Below are 17,314 nucleotides of genomic sequence, written 5' to 3' on the forward strand. Positions count from 1 at the left end.
CACCCAAAACCTAAAAAAAACTTAACCCCCACCCCACCACCCGAAAACCTAAAAAAACCTAACCACCCCATGCCCCAAAAACCTACCCCCAACCTAAGCTAAATGCTAAAAATTAAACCATAAAATTAAACCCCCCAAAAACCTAAAAAAAAAAAAACCTAACCGCTCATCCCACCCAAGCTAAATGCTATAAACTAAACACTCCAAAAACCTAAAAAAATCTAAAAAAACAAAAAAGTATTAATATAATATTTTTTTATAAAAAATCGCTAATTTTCATCATTAAAATCTTTTTTTATTGACGAAAATTAGTGATTTTTCATAAAAAAAAAAAATAAAAATTTTGTGTGTTTTTTAGATTTTTTTAGGTATTTTTGGTTGTGTTCACATTGGTTCGCGGTTCTCGCAATAAACGGTGGCTTCTAACGGATCATTCTCCTATTTCTGTATCCTTATTTTGTCTAGAAGAAAATTAAAAAGTAAACTTTGTAATTCAGTTACATATATCTTAATTAACCATCACTAGTGCTCTAGTGGTGGTCACGGGTATTTAAGTTCCACTTATGGTGGGCCCGGGTGAGTTTTCCTCTCAAGATCTAAAGTTCGAGTCTTGATGATAGAGGTTTCTCATTGAGGGGTTTAAATTGGAGATCTATTGTGCGATGGGGCTCTCTAACGCAGACCCAGTTAAGACAACATATGCTAGACCTCTCGACATTCGCGAATAATTCACACCTTTCAAAAAAAAAAAAAAAAAAGGTTACATATACCTTAACGCAGGAAACAAAATGATTGAAGAAAGGCACTTACCGATCTACCTTTGATTGTTTAAACATCTGACATATGAATTTTGATGTTTGACTACAGATTGCTTTTAACCTAACTTTATACTAGTAAAATACCTAAAATATCCATCATCTTTTAAACTTTTACTATTAACCCATCATCTTCTTTAATCCCACAAAACTCCATTTCCAAGACCACATGCTACACCTAACGATATTTTGTATTTCGCCAACCATTCCACTTCTCGCCTACCATTTTTAACCTGCTTTAAAATGTAATATAAACTTCCATTATTCATGAATTCATAAACAAGGTAATGGCAGTTTGGCCTGGAAACAAGGGCTAGTAACGGAATTACATTCCGGTGTCTGACTTCGCCTGCGGTACAGACTTCTGAAATTTTTTATTGCTATATTTTTTACTCTACTAAAATGTAATTCCTTTTTATATACGACACCACAACCACCATGCCCGATTACCATCGAACAATGTCGTTGTTTTTCAAGAAGTCAACTTCTTATCAGTTGAGTGAACATCGTCAGGCCGAAAACCTCTTAATTTTCTTTAGGTTTGTTTTTGACAGCCAACTTAATGTTGGTTTCAGGCCCCACACTCTAGCTCACAAACTCTCCGTGAAAGTGTATATGCAATTTAACTTTCAAAAAGTAAATGAAGATAAAAGTTACTTTTTCATTCAATAAAAAAGAGAGTACAAAATAAAAGACAAAAGGCTACTCCAATTTATGATAAACAAAACACATATGTTTAATAAACACAATGTTGGTTCGCAGGAGTAGCTGAGTTTGATGCAAATGAGGAGGTGGTGGTCTTAGTTTATTAAACATATGTGTTTTGTTTATCACAAATTAGAGTAGCCTTTTGTCTTTTATTTTGTACTCTCTTTTTTATTGAAGGAAAAAGTAAGCTTTATCTTTATTTACTTTCTGCAAGTTAAATTGCATATACAGTACTTTCACGGAGAGTTTGTGAGTTACAGTGTGGGGCCTGAAACCAACATTAATTAAGTTGGCTGTTAAAAACAAACCTAAAGAAAATCAAGAGATTTTCGGCCTGGCGATGTTCACTCAACTGATAATAACTTGACTTCTTGAAAAACGACGACTTCTGAAAAATGGTAAACAGAGAGCTTTTGTTTCTTTGTTTTTGTGATGATTTTATTTCATGACCAGACTTAAATACATGAAAAAGAGAAGAGAAGCATAACAAACTCCCCATGCACACCTCCTGTTTCTACGTACATCTAAACAAAATAAGAGATAAAAACCAATAAATAAATAAAAGAAGATAAGCATCGGTCATGAGATATTCGGTTCCAATATTCCCCCTCAAGTTGGAGCGTGTAGATCCTGCATGCCCAACTTGACGAGTAATCCGTGAAGGTGCTGCGCTCCCAATGGTTTAGTGAGAAGATCTGCAATTTGAAGCTTGGTGTCGATATGAACAGGCCATATCTCTTTCGAGTCCACCCGTTCACGCACGAAATAACAGTCCATCTCCACATGCTTTGTTCTTTCGTGGAATACCGGATTATTTGCAATATGCTTCGCCGCCTGATTATCACAAAATAGCACGGTACCTTCTATGGCAGGTTCATCTAGTTTGGTAAGAAGTGACCGTATCCACAGGACTTCACTCACGGTTGTAGCCATTGCCCTATACTCCGCTTCAGCCGATGAGCGTGACACAACCGACTGTTTTTTAGATTTCCATGAAATCGGTGCACCTCCAAATAGGAGCAAGTATCCTGTTCGTGACCTTCTTGTGAGGGGACAACCGAGCCAATCTGAGTCACAATATGAAACAAGAGTTGTGCCACCCATTTTCGGTAGCAATATGCCTAGGCCTGGTGTTCCCTTTAGATAGCGAAGTACCCGTGTAGCTGCATCCATGTGATTTTTTCGTGGGTCAGCAACAAACTGGCTCAAAACATTAACGGAATATGTGATATCGGACCGGGTTGCTTGTAAATAAAGAAGCCGGCCAACTAATCGTCGATACTTGACGGCATCAACCTTTTCTTCCTCTTCACCTTTGTCAAGTTTAAGATTTTGCTCCATTGGAAACGCTAGGACGACAACCCATCATTCCATTATCCTCCAAGATGTCAAGCGTGTACTTCCTTTGGCTTAGAACAAGACCTTCTTTGGTTCGGGCAACCTCAATGCCTAAGAAGTACTTCAAGTTCCCTAGGTCCTTTATGCTGAATTTCTCGTTGAGTTGAGACTTGGTATGTTGAATAACCTTCATGTCGTTACCAACCACGATCGCATCATCTACATAAATTAATGCTGCCACAAATACCGAACCTTTCTTATAGACAAATAGTGAATAATCTGCCCTAGACTGAGTAAAAACCAAACCGAGTAACGCTTCGGTAAATTTGTGGTACCAGTTTCTTGAAGCTTGTTTTAACCCGTATAGAGACTTTCGGAGCCGACAAACTCGCATTTCTGAATCACTTGAAAAACCTTACGGAAGCTTCATATACACTTCTTCGTCAAGATCGCCGTGTAAAAAGGCGTTGTTGACGTCGAGTTGGTGTATAACCCAATTTTTCTTGACAGCCAAGGCAAGTAGAGTTCTTATCGTTACCAACTTTGCAACCGGCGCGAAGGTGTCATGATAGTCCACACCTTCCATTTGGGTAAAACCCTTTGCCACTAGCCTCGCTTTGTAGCGCTCGATCTCACCATTTGGCTTGTATTTGATCTTGTACACCCACTTGGAGTCAATGGCTCTCTTCCCGGTAGGTAACTGCTCGAGGGTCCATGTTCCATTTTGTTCAAGAGCCTTGATCTCCTTTTGCATAGCTTCTCGCCATCTCTTATCCTGTGATGCTTGATAAAAATTTTTAGGCTCATCATGTGACGTGATGGCCGTAAGGAAAGCCTTGTGAGTGTTCGAAAATTTATCATACGAAATATAATTAGCTAGAGGGTGTACCATTGAGGAGCCTTGATCGGAATCTGGGTGCGATGCATTGACGGAAGGGGGAAGCCTGACGTGATAATCTCTGAATTTGGCCGGTTGCATTCTGGATCGTTGAGGCCGTTGACTGGTAGTATCCAAAGGTGGTTGTTCGGTTTGGACAGAATCACTTGTTGGCGTTGATGGGCCATCGGCCCAATTGTCATCAATTTGTCCATCGTTGCTCATGGGCCCTGTGCTCTCTGTTCCCACTTCATTATTTTCAACAATATTGACAACATTTTCTTGTATGGGTTTTTCAACAGTGATGTTTTCATGCACTGGTTCATGATGAATTTGACTAACTATTTCCTTGTCAAAATCCTTTGTTTCATTTTTTTCGGTTTGAAAAGGGAAAGTCCCTTCGAAAAATTTTACGTCTCTACTATTCACAACCTTTTTCTTTTCAAGGTCAAAAATCTTGTATCCCTTCGTACCAAAGGGATACCCCAAAAATATTCCCGGTTTGCCTCTAGGGGCAAACTTATCCCCTTTTGTTTCGGTGTTCCTAAAATACGCCAAACAGCCAAAGACGCGCATGTGCTCATATGACGGTTCTTTTCCAAAAATAACCTCATACAGTGTTTTGTAATCAAGCACCTTTGACGGTAAACGATTAATAATGTAGGCCGTCGTTAAGACACATTCCCCCCAAAATTTTATTGGTAGATTCGCTTCAAAGCGTAATGCACGTGCTATCTCTAGGAGGTGTATATGCTTTCTTTCCACCACCCCATTTTGTTGTGGGGTGTGTGGACAAGTTGTCTCAAGTTCAATCCCATGATCGCTATAAAAGGCTTTCATGCGATTTGAGATGAATTCACCTCCGTTATCACACCTAATCCGTTTAATGCCCCTTTTGAACTTGGTGAGAACCCAATTGTAAAAACTGATTAGGTAATCACTCGCCTCATGTTTATGTTTCACTATGTAAACCCATACCGCCCGACTATAGTCATCGACTATAGTGAGAAAATACGTCCCATGCGTAAGCGAAAAACTTCTATATCCCACCCAAATATCACAGTGAATCGTATCAAAACTCTCATTTGTTTTAATAGAACTATCTTGAAAAGGAAGCCTTGTCATTTTTGCTTTAATACAAGAATCACAAAAAATGTCTTTAGAATTTTCACTAGAAACCTTAAGGAAATGAATACGGGACAGCCTATCATGAGATGTGTGACCAAGTCTCTTGTGCCATTCGCTGGATGTAACCGTCGTCATGGCTCTTCGATCTTCTTCCATGGTTCCCATCCTGTAGAGGCCCCCCTTGCACTCACCCATTCCAATCAAGTTCCTCTCCCTCAAGCCCTGTATGACAAAAAAATCCGGGAAAAAGGTGATTGCACATTGTAAATCTTTCGTAAGACGACTAACGGATAAAAGATTACACTTGAAATTGGGAATGAAAAGAACGTTTTTGATCTTTATTCCCCCTTTCAACGTGTGTTCGCCAACTCCCTTGACGGGAATGGCTTCCCCATTTGGAATCGTGACCGGGACCTCCTCATCGCTCATGGAGATTTTTGCCAAAAATTCTCGAATGTGAGTCATGTATTTGGTTGCCCCGGTATCTAGGATCCACTCACCTTGTTCATTTAACTTACCTGCCATATTAGCCCTTGGAGGAGTGGTGTTTGCTTTCTGATCCATTTGCTTTCCATACAACTTGCAACTTGATGAACATCTCATACTGTTCGTCAGTCAAGCCCGGAATTTTGTTCGAAGCTTCAGCCATGGCTGCCCTTGGTTTTACCCCGTCTTTCTTTCCTTTGCCAGGCCACCAATCTGGATATCCTACGAGCTTAAAACACCTGTCTTTTACGTGACCGTCTCTGCCACAATGAGTACAGTGACCCGTCTTGGTAGCCGGCCCAACTTTATCACTTTTCTGCCCCGTCTTTCGCTGCCACTGACCATCTTGATTTCCTGTTTGTGAGGCTCCAAACGCAGCAGCATCTGGTACAGGTAGCGGTTTGTTCCCGGCGGCTATGATCCTCTGCTGTTCATCCTCGGCTACGAGGTGATACGTTTCACCGAGACCCAGCAAGGGCTTGGTTGCTAGTATCCGGGTTCGCATAACCGAAAAATCCGCGTTGAGACCCATTAGGAACTCATACGTTCTTTCTTTTTCCTTTAATTCCGTGATCTTCTTTCCGATCCCGCACGTACAATTCCCACAGTCGCATCTTGGGCTTGGAAGCACAGAATCAATGTCATCCCATAAGCCCCGTAACTTGGTGTAATAGGATGAAATCGACGCACCTTCTTGTCGAGTAGCGGAGATCGACTGCTTCAGCTCATACGTCTTGGAGCGCTTTCCTTTTCGAACCTCTGCTGTAAATCTTTCCAGATCTCGATGGCGGTACTTGCGTATTTGACACTAGCCCGTATTTCTTTCTCCATCGTAGTGGTGAGCCACCCCTTTATCATCGCATCGCAGCGCATCCATGGCATATACTTGTCGTCGGTTTTGTCGGGTTTGGGTAGGGTTCCATCAACGAACCCTATTTTGTTCTTGGCAAACAAGAAATTAGTCATTTCTTGAATCCAGTCTTTGTAGTTGGAATCGGTCAGATTCTCATTAACCTGTAGTTGTTTAGGATAGTCTGAGGGATGAAGGTAGTAAGGCGAGTTTGTATCTATGGCTTCACCGGCTCCGGTCGACTTTTCTTTATCACCGGCCATTGACGAATCGATCTTGATGATCTTAATCTTGTGAGACCTGCTCTGATACCATGAAAAATGGTAAAGAGAGCTTTTGTTTCTTTGTTTTTGTGATGATTTTATTTCATGACCAAACTTAAATACATGAAAAAGAGAAGAGAAGCATAACAAACTCCCCATGCACACCTCCAGTTTCTACGTACATCTAAACAAAATAAGAGATAAAAACCAATAAATAAATAAAAGAAGATAAGCATCGGTCATGAGATATTCGGTTCCAATAACTTCAGGTAATCGGGCATGGTGGTTGTGGTGTCGTATATAAAAAGGAATTACATTTTAGTAGAGTAAAAATTATAGCAATAAAAAATTTCAAAAGTCTGTACCGCAGGCGAAGTCAGACACCGGAATATAATTTCGTTACTAACCCTTGTTTCCAGGCCATACTGCCATTACCTTGTTTATGAATTCATGAAAAATGGAAGTTTATATGACATTTTAAAGTGGGTTAAAAATGGTAGGCGAGAATTGGAATGGTTGGCGAAACACAAAATATCGTTAGGTGTAGCATGTGGGCTCGAATATCTACACAAGGGTAACAGTTTTATAGTTGTTCATAGAGATTTAAAGCCTGATAATGTTCTCGTTGATGAGAACATGGAAGCCCATATATCAGATTTTGGGCTTGCGAGATCAATCTCAGATGCTAACACAATCATGTCCGCCTCCCTAGCTGGATATATGGCTCCCGCGACCTTTCGTGGGACTCATTTGTCAGAAAAATCTGATATGTATAGTTTTGGTGTTGTGTTGGCAGATTTGGTGGTAGAGTTTCCTCTTTTTGGATCTACAGAGTATGCCGAAAGGCTTTGGATAGGTCTATGATCAAATGGTTGACAGAGATGATTAATAATGATGGCCATCGATCCGAATTTGGCGGGACATCAGTACGAGAAACAAATGTTTGATGTTCTTAAGATTGCTTGCCGCTGCGCAGATGATGATCCCAAAAAACGACTCAGCATTGAACCCGCTAGAGATGAGTTGACTAGGATCGAGCATTAAAATTATGTTACATGTGAATTTAGAATAATCTAGGGTGTAATACAAAGCTCAAAATATATTTATGATAAAAATAATAACATTAATAATGCTATTTCATATAAGTTTTAGATTCTTTGTGCCATGTAGTAGGAATTTGGTTTCGTTTGGTTATAATTAGCAACTTTTGTATGTATAAGGTGTTGTACTTTATGTTTTGTGTGGTTTTTAAAAAGAAAATTTAAAATTTTACGTTCAACCTAAATATTTGAATTTTTGCAATTTTAACTTCACAAAATTGATTTTTTTTTACTTGAAAGCCAAAATGTTTTTTCTTTTACAATTTAAACTCAACCTTTGTTATATTTAACTTTGGTCTCCTATACTTTTCATCTTTCACAGATATTCGTTTTATGTTTCGTACTAAATTTTGTAAGTTACCACGAATCAACGTGTGTGTGGTTCAACATTTTTACGTTTCGTTCATAATTTTGCGAGGTAATATGGCGCAACGTCCATGTGTAGTTCAAGATTTTACGTCTATTGTTTTTCATTTCATAAGTTCGTCACAATATGTGAGTCATTGATTGACTTTGTTATCTTTTTATATGTTCTATCTTTCGGTTTCTTACAATTTTAACCTCACAAAAATGATATTTTTTTTACTTTTAACCCAATTTTTTTTTATCTTTTTGTATTTTAACTTCACAACTTTTTTACTTTCAACTTTGGTCTCCTATACTTTTCATCATTCCCAAATTTTCCGTTTTACATTTCGTACTAAATTTTGTGAGTTAATATAGCGCAACGTGCGTGTGTGATTCAACATTTTTACGTTTCGTTCATAATTTTCCGAGTTAACATGGCACAACGTCCATGTGTTGTTCAATGTTTTTATGTCTATTTTTTCTCATTTGACAGGTTCGTCGTAACGCATGAGTCCTAGATCGACTTAGTTATTTTTTGAATGTTCTACGTTTCGGTCTATTTCTTCGCTTTAGCACGCCACAACTTCAGCATTGGTAGTCGCTAACGGTTATGTGAGATTGGTGCTGTTTGACATGCTTTTATGCCCCCGCCGCAACGTGGGGTGCTTAATTCTAGTTTATTATTTAAAAACACAATAAGCATGTGAACCATTTTAAAATACCAGTATCTTCATAATTTAATTTTTAATTCTTGGAAAATGCACGCATTGACCTTTTTACTACTGCATTGTAAAATTTGTTGGCTTTTTTACTATCACATTGATATGAAACTTGTCAAGCATTGTATAAACGATGATTGAACTTACGAACTAACCATAAACGATGATTGGTCTTGTTATTGTGAAGAGTTTTGATATGCCTGAATCGCTGTCATCGATAAAATACGACTAATTCTAGTGAGCTCTATGCCTGTATTGTGTAGATGTGTTATAAATTTTAATGAGTGAGCTCTATGCCTGTATTGTGTAGATGTGTTATAAAATTTAATGAGGAGCAGATCAAAAGCCCTTTGATTAAAAGGAAGATGAAATGAATTGACATGAAAACTTAATACTACATACACTTGATCAATCATTCTAAAAGTTTAAAAGAAAATTATTATAATACTTTACTTTTTAGAATTATGTGACATTGTAACGTGTTTCTAGCTGTTCACTGGGCCAAATGAGATTGACTACCTAAATTTATTAGTGTAGTACTATCATGAATTGTACTAATAGTTGGCCCACGTCCATTACTACTCATTGACCACATTAGCATGCATACCTATCTTCGAAGTTTACATGAAATTTCTCAAAATAATGAAAATAAAACATAGAAAATAATAACTAAGTCGATTTAGGACCTATGCGTCACGATGAACCTATCAAACGAGAAAAAATAGACGACCATAAAAACGTTGAACCACACACGCACGTTGCGTAATGTTAATTCGCCAAATTTAGCACGAAGCGTAAAACAAAACGTAAAACTGTTGAACCACACATGAACGTTGCGTCGTGTTAACTCACAAAATTTAGAACAAAACATAAAAGTCAACGTGACGTAAAATGTAGGTAAAGACAAACGGAAATTTATACAGCAAGCTATTGTAAAACGTAGATGAACTTTAAATTATAACAAAAATGTTTTAACTTATAAAAGATTTTAAAGAGCCAAAAGTAAAATATAAAAACTTGAGAGAGAAAAAATATGAACCACTTTAGTACAAGACAAAAATAATAATAAAAAACAATAAAAAAAACACACAACTTAAAGAAAGCCCAAAAAATCAATTAAAAAAGATAAAATCACTACACGTAACTTATTATCTCATTCTTTTAAATATTATTCTTCTTCAGGCACACAAATCTAATGAAGTTTAGTGTATGAAACCATAACTTGACTCGTTTCTTGAATAATCTCTAATTTAGGTTGTACGGTCCAGGCTCTTGGGATCCAACCTCAGTTAGCTTAGTTAGCTTAGCGGCTCTACTCCTTTATATACACACCTTAAGTATTGATATGTCTTTAGGCATAGTATATATATTTTTTTTCTTCGGATAAATTTCACCATTCCATGTTGGTCGTTTAGCCTTTCATTATACAATATGATGTTATTTAGTATTCTTGATTTTTAAAAGTTTCATTAAGATAATGAACATAGATAATCAGTTTATAATCATTCAAAGGCATGAGAGGATATTTTGGTAATTCTACATTTCTACTACTTTTTGTGGGTACCACAAAGGAAATATGGGAGTACAATAAACAATCTATGGTGGAATAATGCTAGGCTGTGTGATGTTAAGAAGTTTCCATTTTAAGAAAGGAGAAAAAGACCCTACTTTCTATTTTTGGAGCACCACTCCTAAGTCCTAACACTCTAATCATGTTGCTGATTGTGACAGGGAAACGTCAAGCACATTGGTCAATATCACATTTTTCTCTTGAATTGTCCCATCAATTTTGCAATATTTGGAATCCCACAAGGCTCCATCAAAGTCCTTTGTAGGACATGCAGCACTACTTTGTGTGTATCCACATTATACTGTTCCAACTACCAACCTTCATATTTGTTTTTGTACCATTGGGATTCAATCCGCGCGTTGCGACAGGAAATTGGCTAAGTTCGTGTGGTTTCAATTCGATTCATTACAGTACCGGCATACGCTATAGCAACCGAAAAAGAAAACCTTAAGAACAAAATTATAATATGACCTAAACAATATCTACGCGGTTCCGAAATACAAATAGAAAACATTGCGTGGTAATTCGTAGTATTAGAAACATTATTGGGATGTTAAAGAGTTTTGATACATATCTCTTATTTTTCCATATTTTTAGTTGGTTTTGAAGCAAGTTATAAGCCATAGCACCTATGTACACCATGGATTAATAATAATACTTTACTAAATCTGGAACCCATATTAAACAATGAGTGGGTTTAAATTCGTGTGAAGGTATTATATCTCCATATGATGGCTTCTATCGGACGGTACACGTACTCATTTTTTACATATAATTGATTCAACGCGTTACGATGGCCGGGAACTCGGTCGGTTTCAGTGACTTAAAACTTTTATGAAATATCAATTCTTTTTACCAAAATTAAATGTAACGAGTACAAGCAATGTTTTAAAAACCAATTTTTACATTTGTTTTTTCTTTTTTTGACAGAAACAAAAGCTGGCTTTGGTTAAGAGGCTTGGATTGAGACCAAGGCAGGTGGAAGTTTGGTTTCAAAACCGAAGGGCAAGGTTAGTAATTTTGTTATGTTTAAAGGGTATTAGTGTAATTTGGTTTTTCAGAAACACAATAATGTGTCACCAATATGTTAGGCATGAAATTACGTATCATGGTTTGATAAAAGTTATGGTGTTGAGAAATGATAAATAAAATTTATTGTTTTAAAATAAGTAGTTTTTATTAATTTGTTTTATAGAGATTTTTTCATAACCACATAATCTGAAATAAAAAAAGAATATAAATAATAGAGGTTAAACGCACGGTTCAGGTTACACGAACGATTCCAAGTTTTAAACCGAATCAAACCACTAAACTGTTTAATCGCGAAAACTTAACTGTTAAGATCTCAAACTGGCCTACTATGAATTGTTGTCTTGTGAAATTCCAATTATGTCCTTGGAAATGATTTAAGTTGCTAAACTATATTACTTTGATGACTTAGTAGGACAAAGCTAAAGCAAACAGAGGTGGATTGTGAATTTTTGAAGAGATGTGAAAATCTAACAGAAGAAAACAAAAGGTTACAAAAGGAATTACAAGAACTACCAGCTTTGAAACTCTCCCCACAATTCTATATGTAAATGGCGCCTCCTACGACCCTCACTATCGCTATGTTCCTGAGTTTTATTAAATGAGAGAAAAGAAAGATTTGGAATGAAATAATTTTTAGTTGTGTTCCAGAGTTTCATTAAAGGATAGAAAAGAAGAGAAAATGAGAGATTTTTTTGCCTAAAATTAATCTTTCCAATTTGAAAAGAAACGGAGAGAAAAGAAAAGAAAAAAGAGAGAATTCTTTCTTTTCTCTCCTTAACTTAACTCAGGAACACAGTGTATGTGCCCTTCGTGTGAGCGTGTGGCACCACCACCATCGGAAACACCAATCAACCACCAACACAACATGCCTCGCCTCACACCGCCAACCAAATCCACCACCGAGCATTACCGTTTCACCCCTGGCCAACACCTGCTAACCAGGTCGTTCAAAGACAGATGGGTGGACTTCACCCACGATCATGAGAACATTTTGGTCATTTTACGAATGAGTTTAAGATATGACAGGGGTTTGGTTGGTTGACTAGGATCTAGAGATTTGGTCTAGTTTATATAAATTTAAGTTATTAAATGATTTAGAGTTAATTTCAGTTTTTCTATCTGTGGTTTGGGGCACTTTTCAACTTGCCTCCCGTTTATAAAGATTTTTTATGCTACACACAAATTGTCCTCTCATTGCAATTTGCACCCATGTGGCCCGATATCTCGATTGCCAATTAACTAATATCCAACCCTAATCCCTCCCATGATATCTCGATTGCCAACGGCTTCAAGAACGTATGGTTCAGACTATGATCAAACGCAAATTAATACTTTACAAACAAACATCCAAACACCATAACAAACTAAACAACCATTGCAAGTTTATTATTCTAGAAATTCAAGCATAATCAAAAGTGTCTCAAATAAACCTTCCACCTAAGATGATCACCAACGAAATTAGCCGCTCATGGTGTGATGAATCATCATAACATTCAAGTAATAGTTCATATGAATCAAAAACTCAAACCAAATGTTTAGAATTGTCCAAAACCTCAAGAACAAGCTCCAAATTCGCCCCTAGCTGCTCTCCAAAACGTAACAATGGTTGGAATGATTAAAACTCCCCCATAATGGTGCAATAAAGTGGGAGTTACAAGCTGTCTCAGAGTCTATGCTACGGTAGCTACCGTAGCTTACGGTAGCTTTTAAATCCTTACGCCAAGAACCTACTGGCCTACGGTGGAAAAAACTTGATTTTGGGGGCTACCGCCGTAAGCTACGGTAGAGACTGGGCCAAACTCCTTTGTTTCTTCAACTTTGGTACTTGAGCTCCAAATCAACCGACTACCATCTGGAGCTGCATTTCCACACTTTTAAGGCCCCGAACATACCTGGAACATGAGCAACCGTAGTTATCTAATTCAAGATAAAAACATGATTAAATGCGGGATTAAATTATCTTTTATAACACATAAGGGTTGTCCTACGGACTGCCCGTCACATCCCCACACTTAATCGTTGCTTGCCCCCAAGCAACTCATCCAAAACCAACTCGTTACTTCTCAAGCGATCAAACACAAATCAAGCAAGCGACTGTCCTCATTTTACTAACTTTTCCTAAAAACTCGCACAACACACCTCTCATAATGATGCTCCTCCTGGTGACAAATAATAACAAGGGCCACTCAAAATAAACCAAACTATAACCTAACATATAGCAAGGGTATGTTGGGTATCGTATCCACGGAGAGTATATGGTCAGTTAAGTTTTCTATTTAATTAACTAAAAAAATCTGAAAGTAAAAACTGAGCGGATTAAATAATTATAAAAAACTAAACTAAACGGCTGAAAAAATAATAAAACAAAGCAACTCCCTCTAGATTTAAGGTTCTAGATTTGACACGTTCTGAATTAATTAATTTAACAGAATCACATAGACATAGTTCTGTTAACGTTTATTTACCAGTTGTGATAATTAAGGACCATTTTCCTAGACAGACCTAACAGCGTGGGGTTATCTCAAAATTACCAACTACACGTTACCAACTCATCTACCCCTCTAATAGAAGCCAATTAACTAGAACTCTCAGCCATTGAAAGATAAAACAAGTGAATATAAAATAACACAAGTCTGTTACAACCGGTTCATAAAGTAGTTAACAAGCAATTAATTATATCAAGTCTACACTCTTTATGTCACACCCAACCCGCTCAAAGTTTTGTCATCAACCGAACACGTTGTAAAAAAGGGACTCAAAATATAACAAAAATCACATGTCAACCGAATCAACCAAGTTAAATATCTGTCACATAAATAACATAGGTTGAATACATAAAAAACTCAGACATGAAAAACCTACAGAACCGTCCTGGAGGAATCCACGCGTGTTTAGCCGCACAGGCGCATCATTGGTTCACCTGTGTCAGAGCCAAAAAGCGACCGCCTTCTCTTTTTCTCCTCTACTTCCGTCAATCTCCAACAGCCCTAAGGGCTTCCGCCCTCTTCTGTTCGTGTGTCCCTTCTCCTTATTCATGGGCCAAGGCTTTTTTTAAATGTTCTTGTGTGCCAATCCAAAGATAACGAATGGCCTGCCCCTTTTTTTACCTCATGCCAATATATTTTTCCAATTTGACATCTCGTGATTTTCCAAATTGATTTATTTTAATTAATTAATTTACCCAAATCAATATGCTCGCGTCTTGATCACTCGTCTCAAACAACCGTCTTTCGTCTTGACATTCGCTAGTAATATTTTTGACCATGTGACCTGTAGCGGCTCCTCCACTCGTTATCTCGTTTAGTCATTGCAACCTTTCGTTTGAGCTCGCTATCCACTTGAACCCATTTTGCACCATATTAGCCACAAACTCCTGTAAAATAAAGTACAACGTAAGTGTACAACCCATACTAATTTCGACTCGATTAACAGCTAAAACGCACACAAAAACTTGTATTTAGACAGGGATTTTACCAACTCATCACATCCTCACACTTATCTTTTTCGTCCCGAAAAAAACCTTATCACTACTATCAAATTTTCATCCTCAGAAACACTTCCCAAATCTCTTACCCTTTCTTCGGTTAGGGTCTCTAGTCATACCCTATTCACAAGACTTATATGGTCAAGATGTTTATATTCTAGCAAGCAAAGTGATGTGACATTTAAAAACAAGAAATACATAGCCAAACCTAACGCGCTTCCGGTTTTTATTTTCACACGACACACCCCTCACAATATTCACTCCACTCGGCTACAAATATGAGAACTAGCGTGATGTGCTAGCAAAAAAAAAACACTCAAAAGACAATTATATAACTCTGCTATCATAAGCTAGAAAGACAATCAAACCTCCACCTAATTGCTTGGATAATTGCACAAATCAAAAGGTCTTTGATCAGGGTTGTGATGCGGGCCCAAGTGTGGAGGAGCAGACCATCTTGTATTTGGAGACCCAAGATCGTGTGACAAAAGGGGCTTCGCTAAAATGACTCTAACTTAGGCTACGGGGGTCCGTTTTGGGCCTGCGACCAGGCAAAACGATCCTGAGAACGAGCTCCATTTTTCTACAAACACCTATGGTAGTTTGGGTCATCGTTCGGGCCCAAAAACGCTTATTTCTATATGTTATTTATCTTTATATGTTTTTTTCGGTGTTTTATGCATTTTGTTTTTGAGCTTGTGCTTGGCCCATGGCCTTTTTGTGGCCCATTTTGAATTTATATCTTTATTTATATGTTGCTCTTGTAATTTGGATGGTCAGAAATCAATTTCGAATTTACTCATTTTTCACTTCAAATTCTCTGCTCGTTGGGTTGAATTTTGGGGTTTGGGGAAGATCATCAGGGGTATTCGCATAATCAACGTGATTTGTTCTTCGTTATCATAACACACGCTACATCAAGTTGTAATGTGGTTAAGTGTTAGGGTATGGAATGAGAATTTTTAAGTAGCACAGGTGACCCGATCCGACTTATCTTATTACACTGAAACAACTAACAAAAATACTAATAACAACTAACTTCTTTTTGTTGCTTGATGTGCACAAAATGCAACATATAAATTACATCAATTGTGGCATAAAACTAACCCTTTTTTAGTACTAATGTTGGAAAAAGTGTGCTTTTGTCTTCCTTTTGTATTTTTGGGATTAAATGAGCTCAAATAAACAAAAGAAGCAAAAAGTCAGCTAAATCAAACATAAATACAAGGAGAGGAACAAACGTGGCAAGCCCGGCCTCCCGACAGCATCTTCCCAAGAAAAACAAGGAAACAGAGAGCTGGACACGCCTCGTGCTCAATGAGCACGGAGGCGTGCCCAAGTGTCAGCAGAAAAGACAAAGTTGTAGAAGCTTCTATTGCCCACCATGGGGACATGCTCAGCGGACACGGAGTCGTGGTCAACTATAAGATTCGCAGAATCCAGGCAAATCTTGATAGTACAGATATGCTTCTTCACACGGGGTCGTGCTCAGCGGACACGGGGGCCTTGTAAACTAATGCAGACAAACTGCATTTAATGAAGAAAGAGAGGAGGATGGACACGGGGCCGTGCCCGAGCTTCTGTTCAGCCTATAAATAGGAGTGCTTGGAGCTCTTGCAACTCATCCCTTGGCACACCACCTCTCTCACACTTCACCCACCACCCACCACCATCACAACACCATCATCCACCACCATCATCCATTGTCCATCACAGAGTGTGTGAGTCATCTCGGAATCCAAGATTGATCGTAAGAGTTCTTGACAATCAAAGGCCATTTTTGCCTAAGTCTCTTACATCACTTGGTGAAGACAAGTGTTTAGTGTAATACTTTTTATTTTTAATCTTTTTCACTTTTTAATTGGTTATGTATTAATGGCTTTAATTACTAGTTTCTTATGTTGAAGGTGATTCTTCCTTACCGTTTGTCCGTGGTGTCTTGGCATTATTTTACTGTCTATATAAAATAAAAGATTTTCACCATTCATATCTCCACGGTCTATATGGAGGTATGTTGGCTACCTGGTCGGGGGTTAAGGGAACGGTTTGGTAAGAGTCTTGCCATTGTTCAGTGTATAGATCCTGCAAAGGACCTGGGTCAAATTTAGTAGGACCTCCTTCAATACACACTGGTATTGGATGGCGGGGGTCCAAACTCTTTGATCCCCTCATAAGTTAAACTACTATTAAAACTTTAACCCGGCTACTTAGGACTGTATCCCTGCTGACTCAGACTACTTAGCCGAGGGTAACGTCACCTTCAAAAGAGGGGCCTACCACATTATGTATTAATAACTTAATTAATTATCTTTCAATAATCCGACCCTTTCGGATTGTATCCTTGCTGACTCAAACTACTGGTTGAGGGTAACGTCACCTTCAAAATAGGGGCCTACTACAATAACTAAGATAATCTCTTAAACAAGTGCAAAAGTGCAAAAATAATCAAAGGTTACACTACACACGAGTCGGATCCAAGTGATTCATCTTGTCTATCTGTTTTTATTTTTATTTTTATTTTTAGCATTTTAGTTAGTTTTATTTTTCTAGTTTAAAAACCTTTTTCTAATTTTTTTGATTTGATTAGACGTTGAGG

General features: G+C 37.8%; 1 protein-coding gene across 1 annotated transcript; it reads left to right on the forward strand.

The window, feature by feature from the left end:
* Positions 1 to 6,421: 6,421 nt before the first annotated feature.
* On the forward strand, positions 6,422 to 7,329 carry LOC118482625 (leucine-rich repeat receptor-like serine/threonine/tyrosine-protein kinase SOBIR1). Its single transcript, XM_035978190.1, has 2 exons — positions 6,422 to 6,495; positions 6,966 to 7,329. Exons 1-2 carry the CDS (start codon positions 6,422 to 6,424, stop codon positions 7,327 to 7,329), a joined length of 438 nt encoding a protein of 145 aa, XP_035834083.1.
* The last annotated feature ends 9,985 nt before the right edge of the window (positions 7,330 to 17,314 follow it).

Source organism: Helianthus annuus, chromosome 10 (genome assembly GCF_002127325.2).
Source record: "Helianthus annuus cultivar XRQ/B chromosome 10, HanXRQr2.0-SUNRISE, whole genome shotgun sequence".
NCBI lineage: Eukaryota > Viridiplantae > Streptophyta > Magnoliopsida > Asterales > Asteraceae > Helianthus > Helianthus annuus.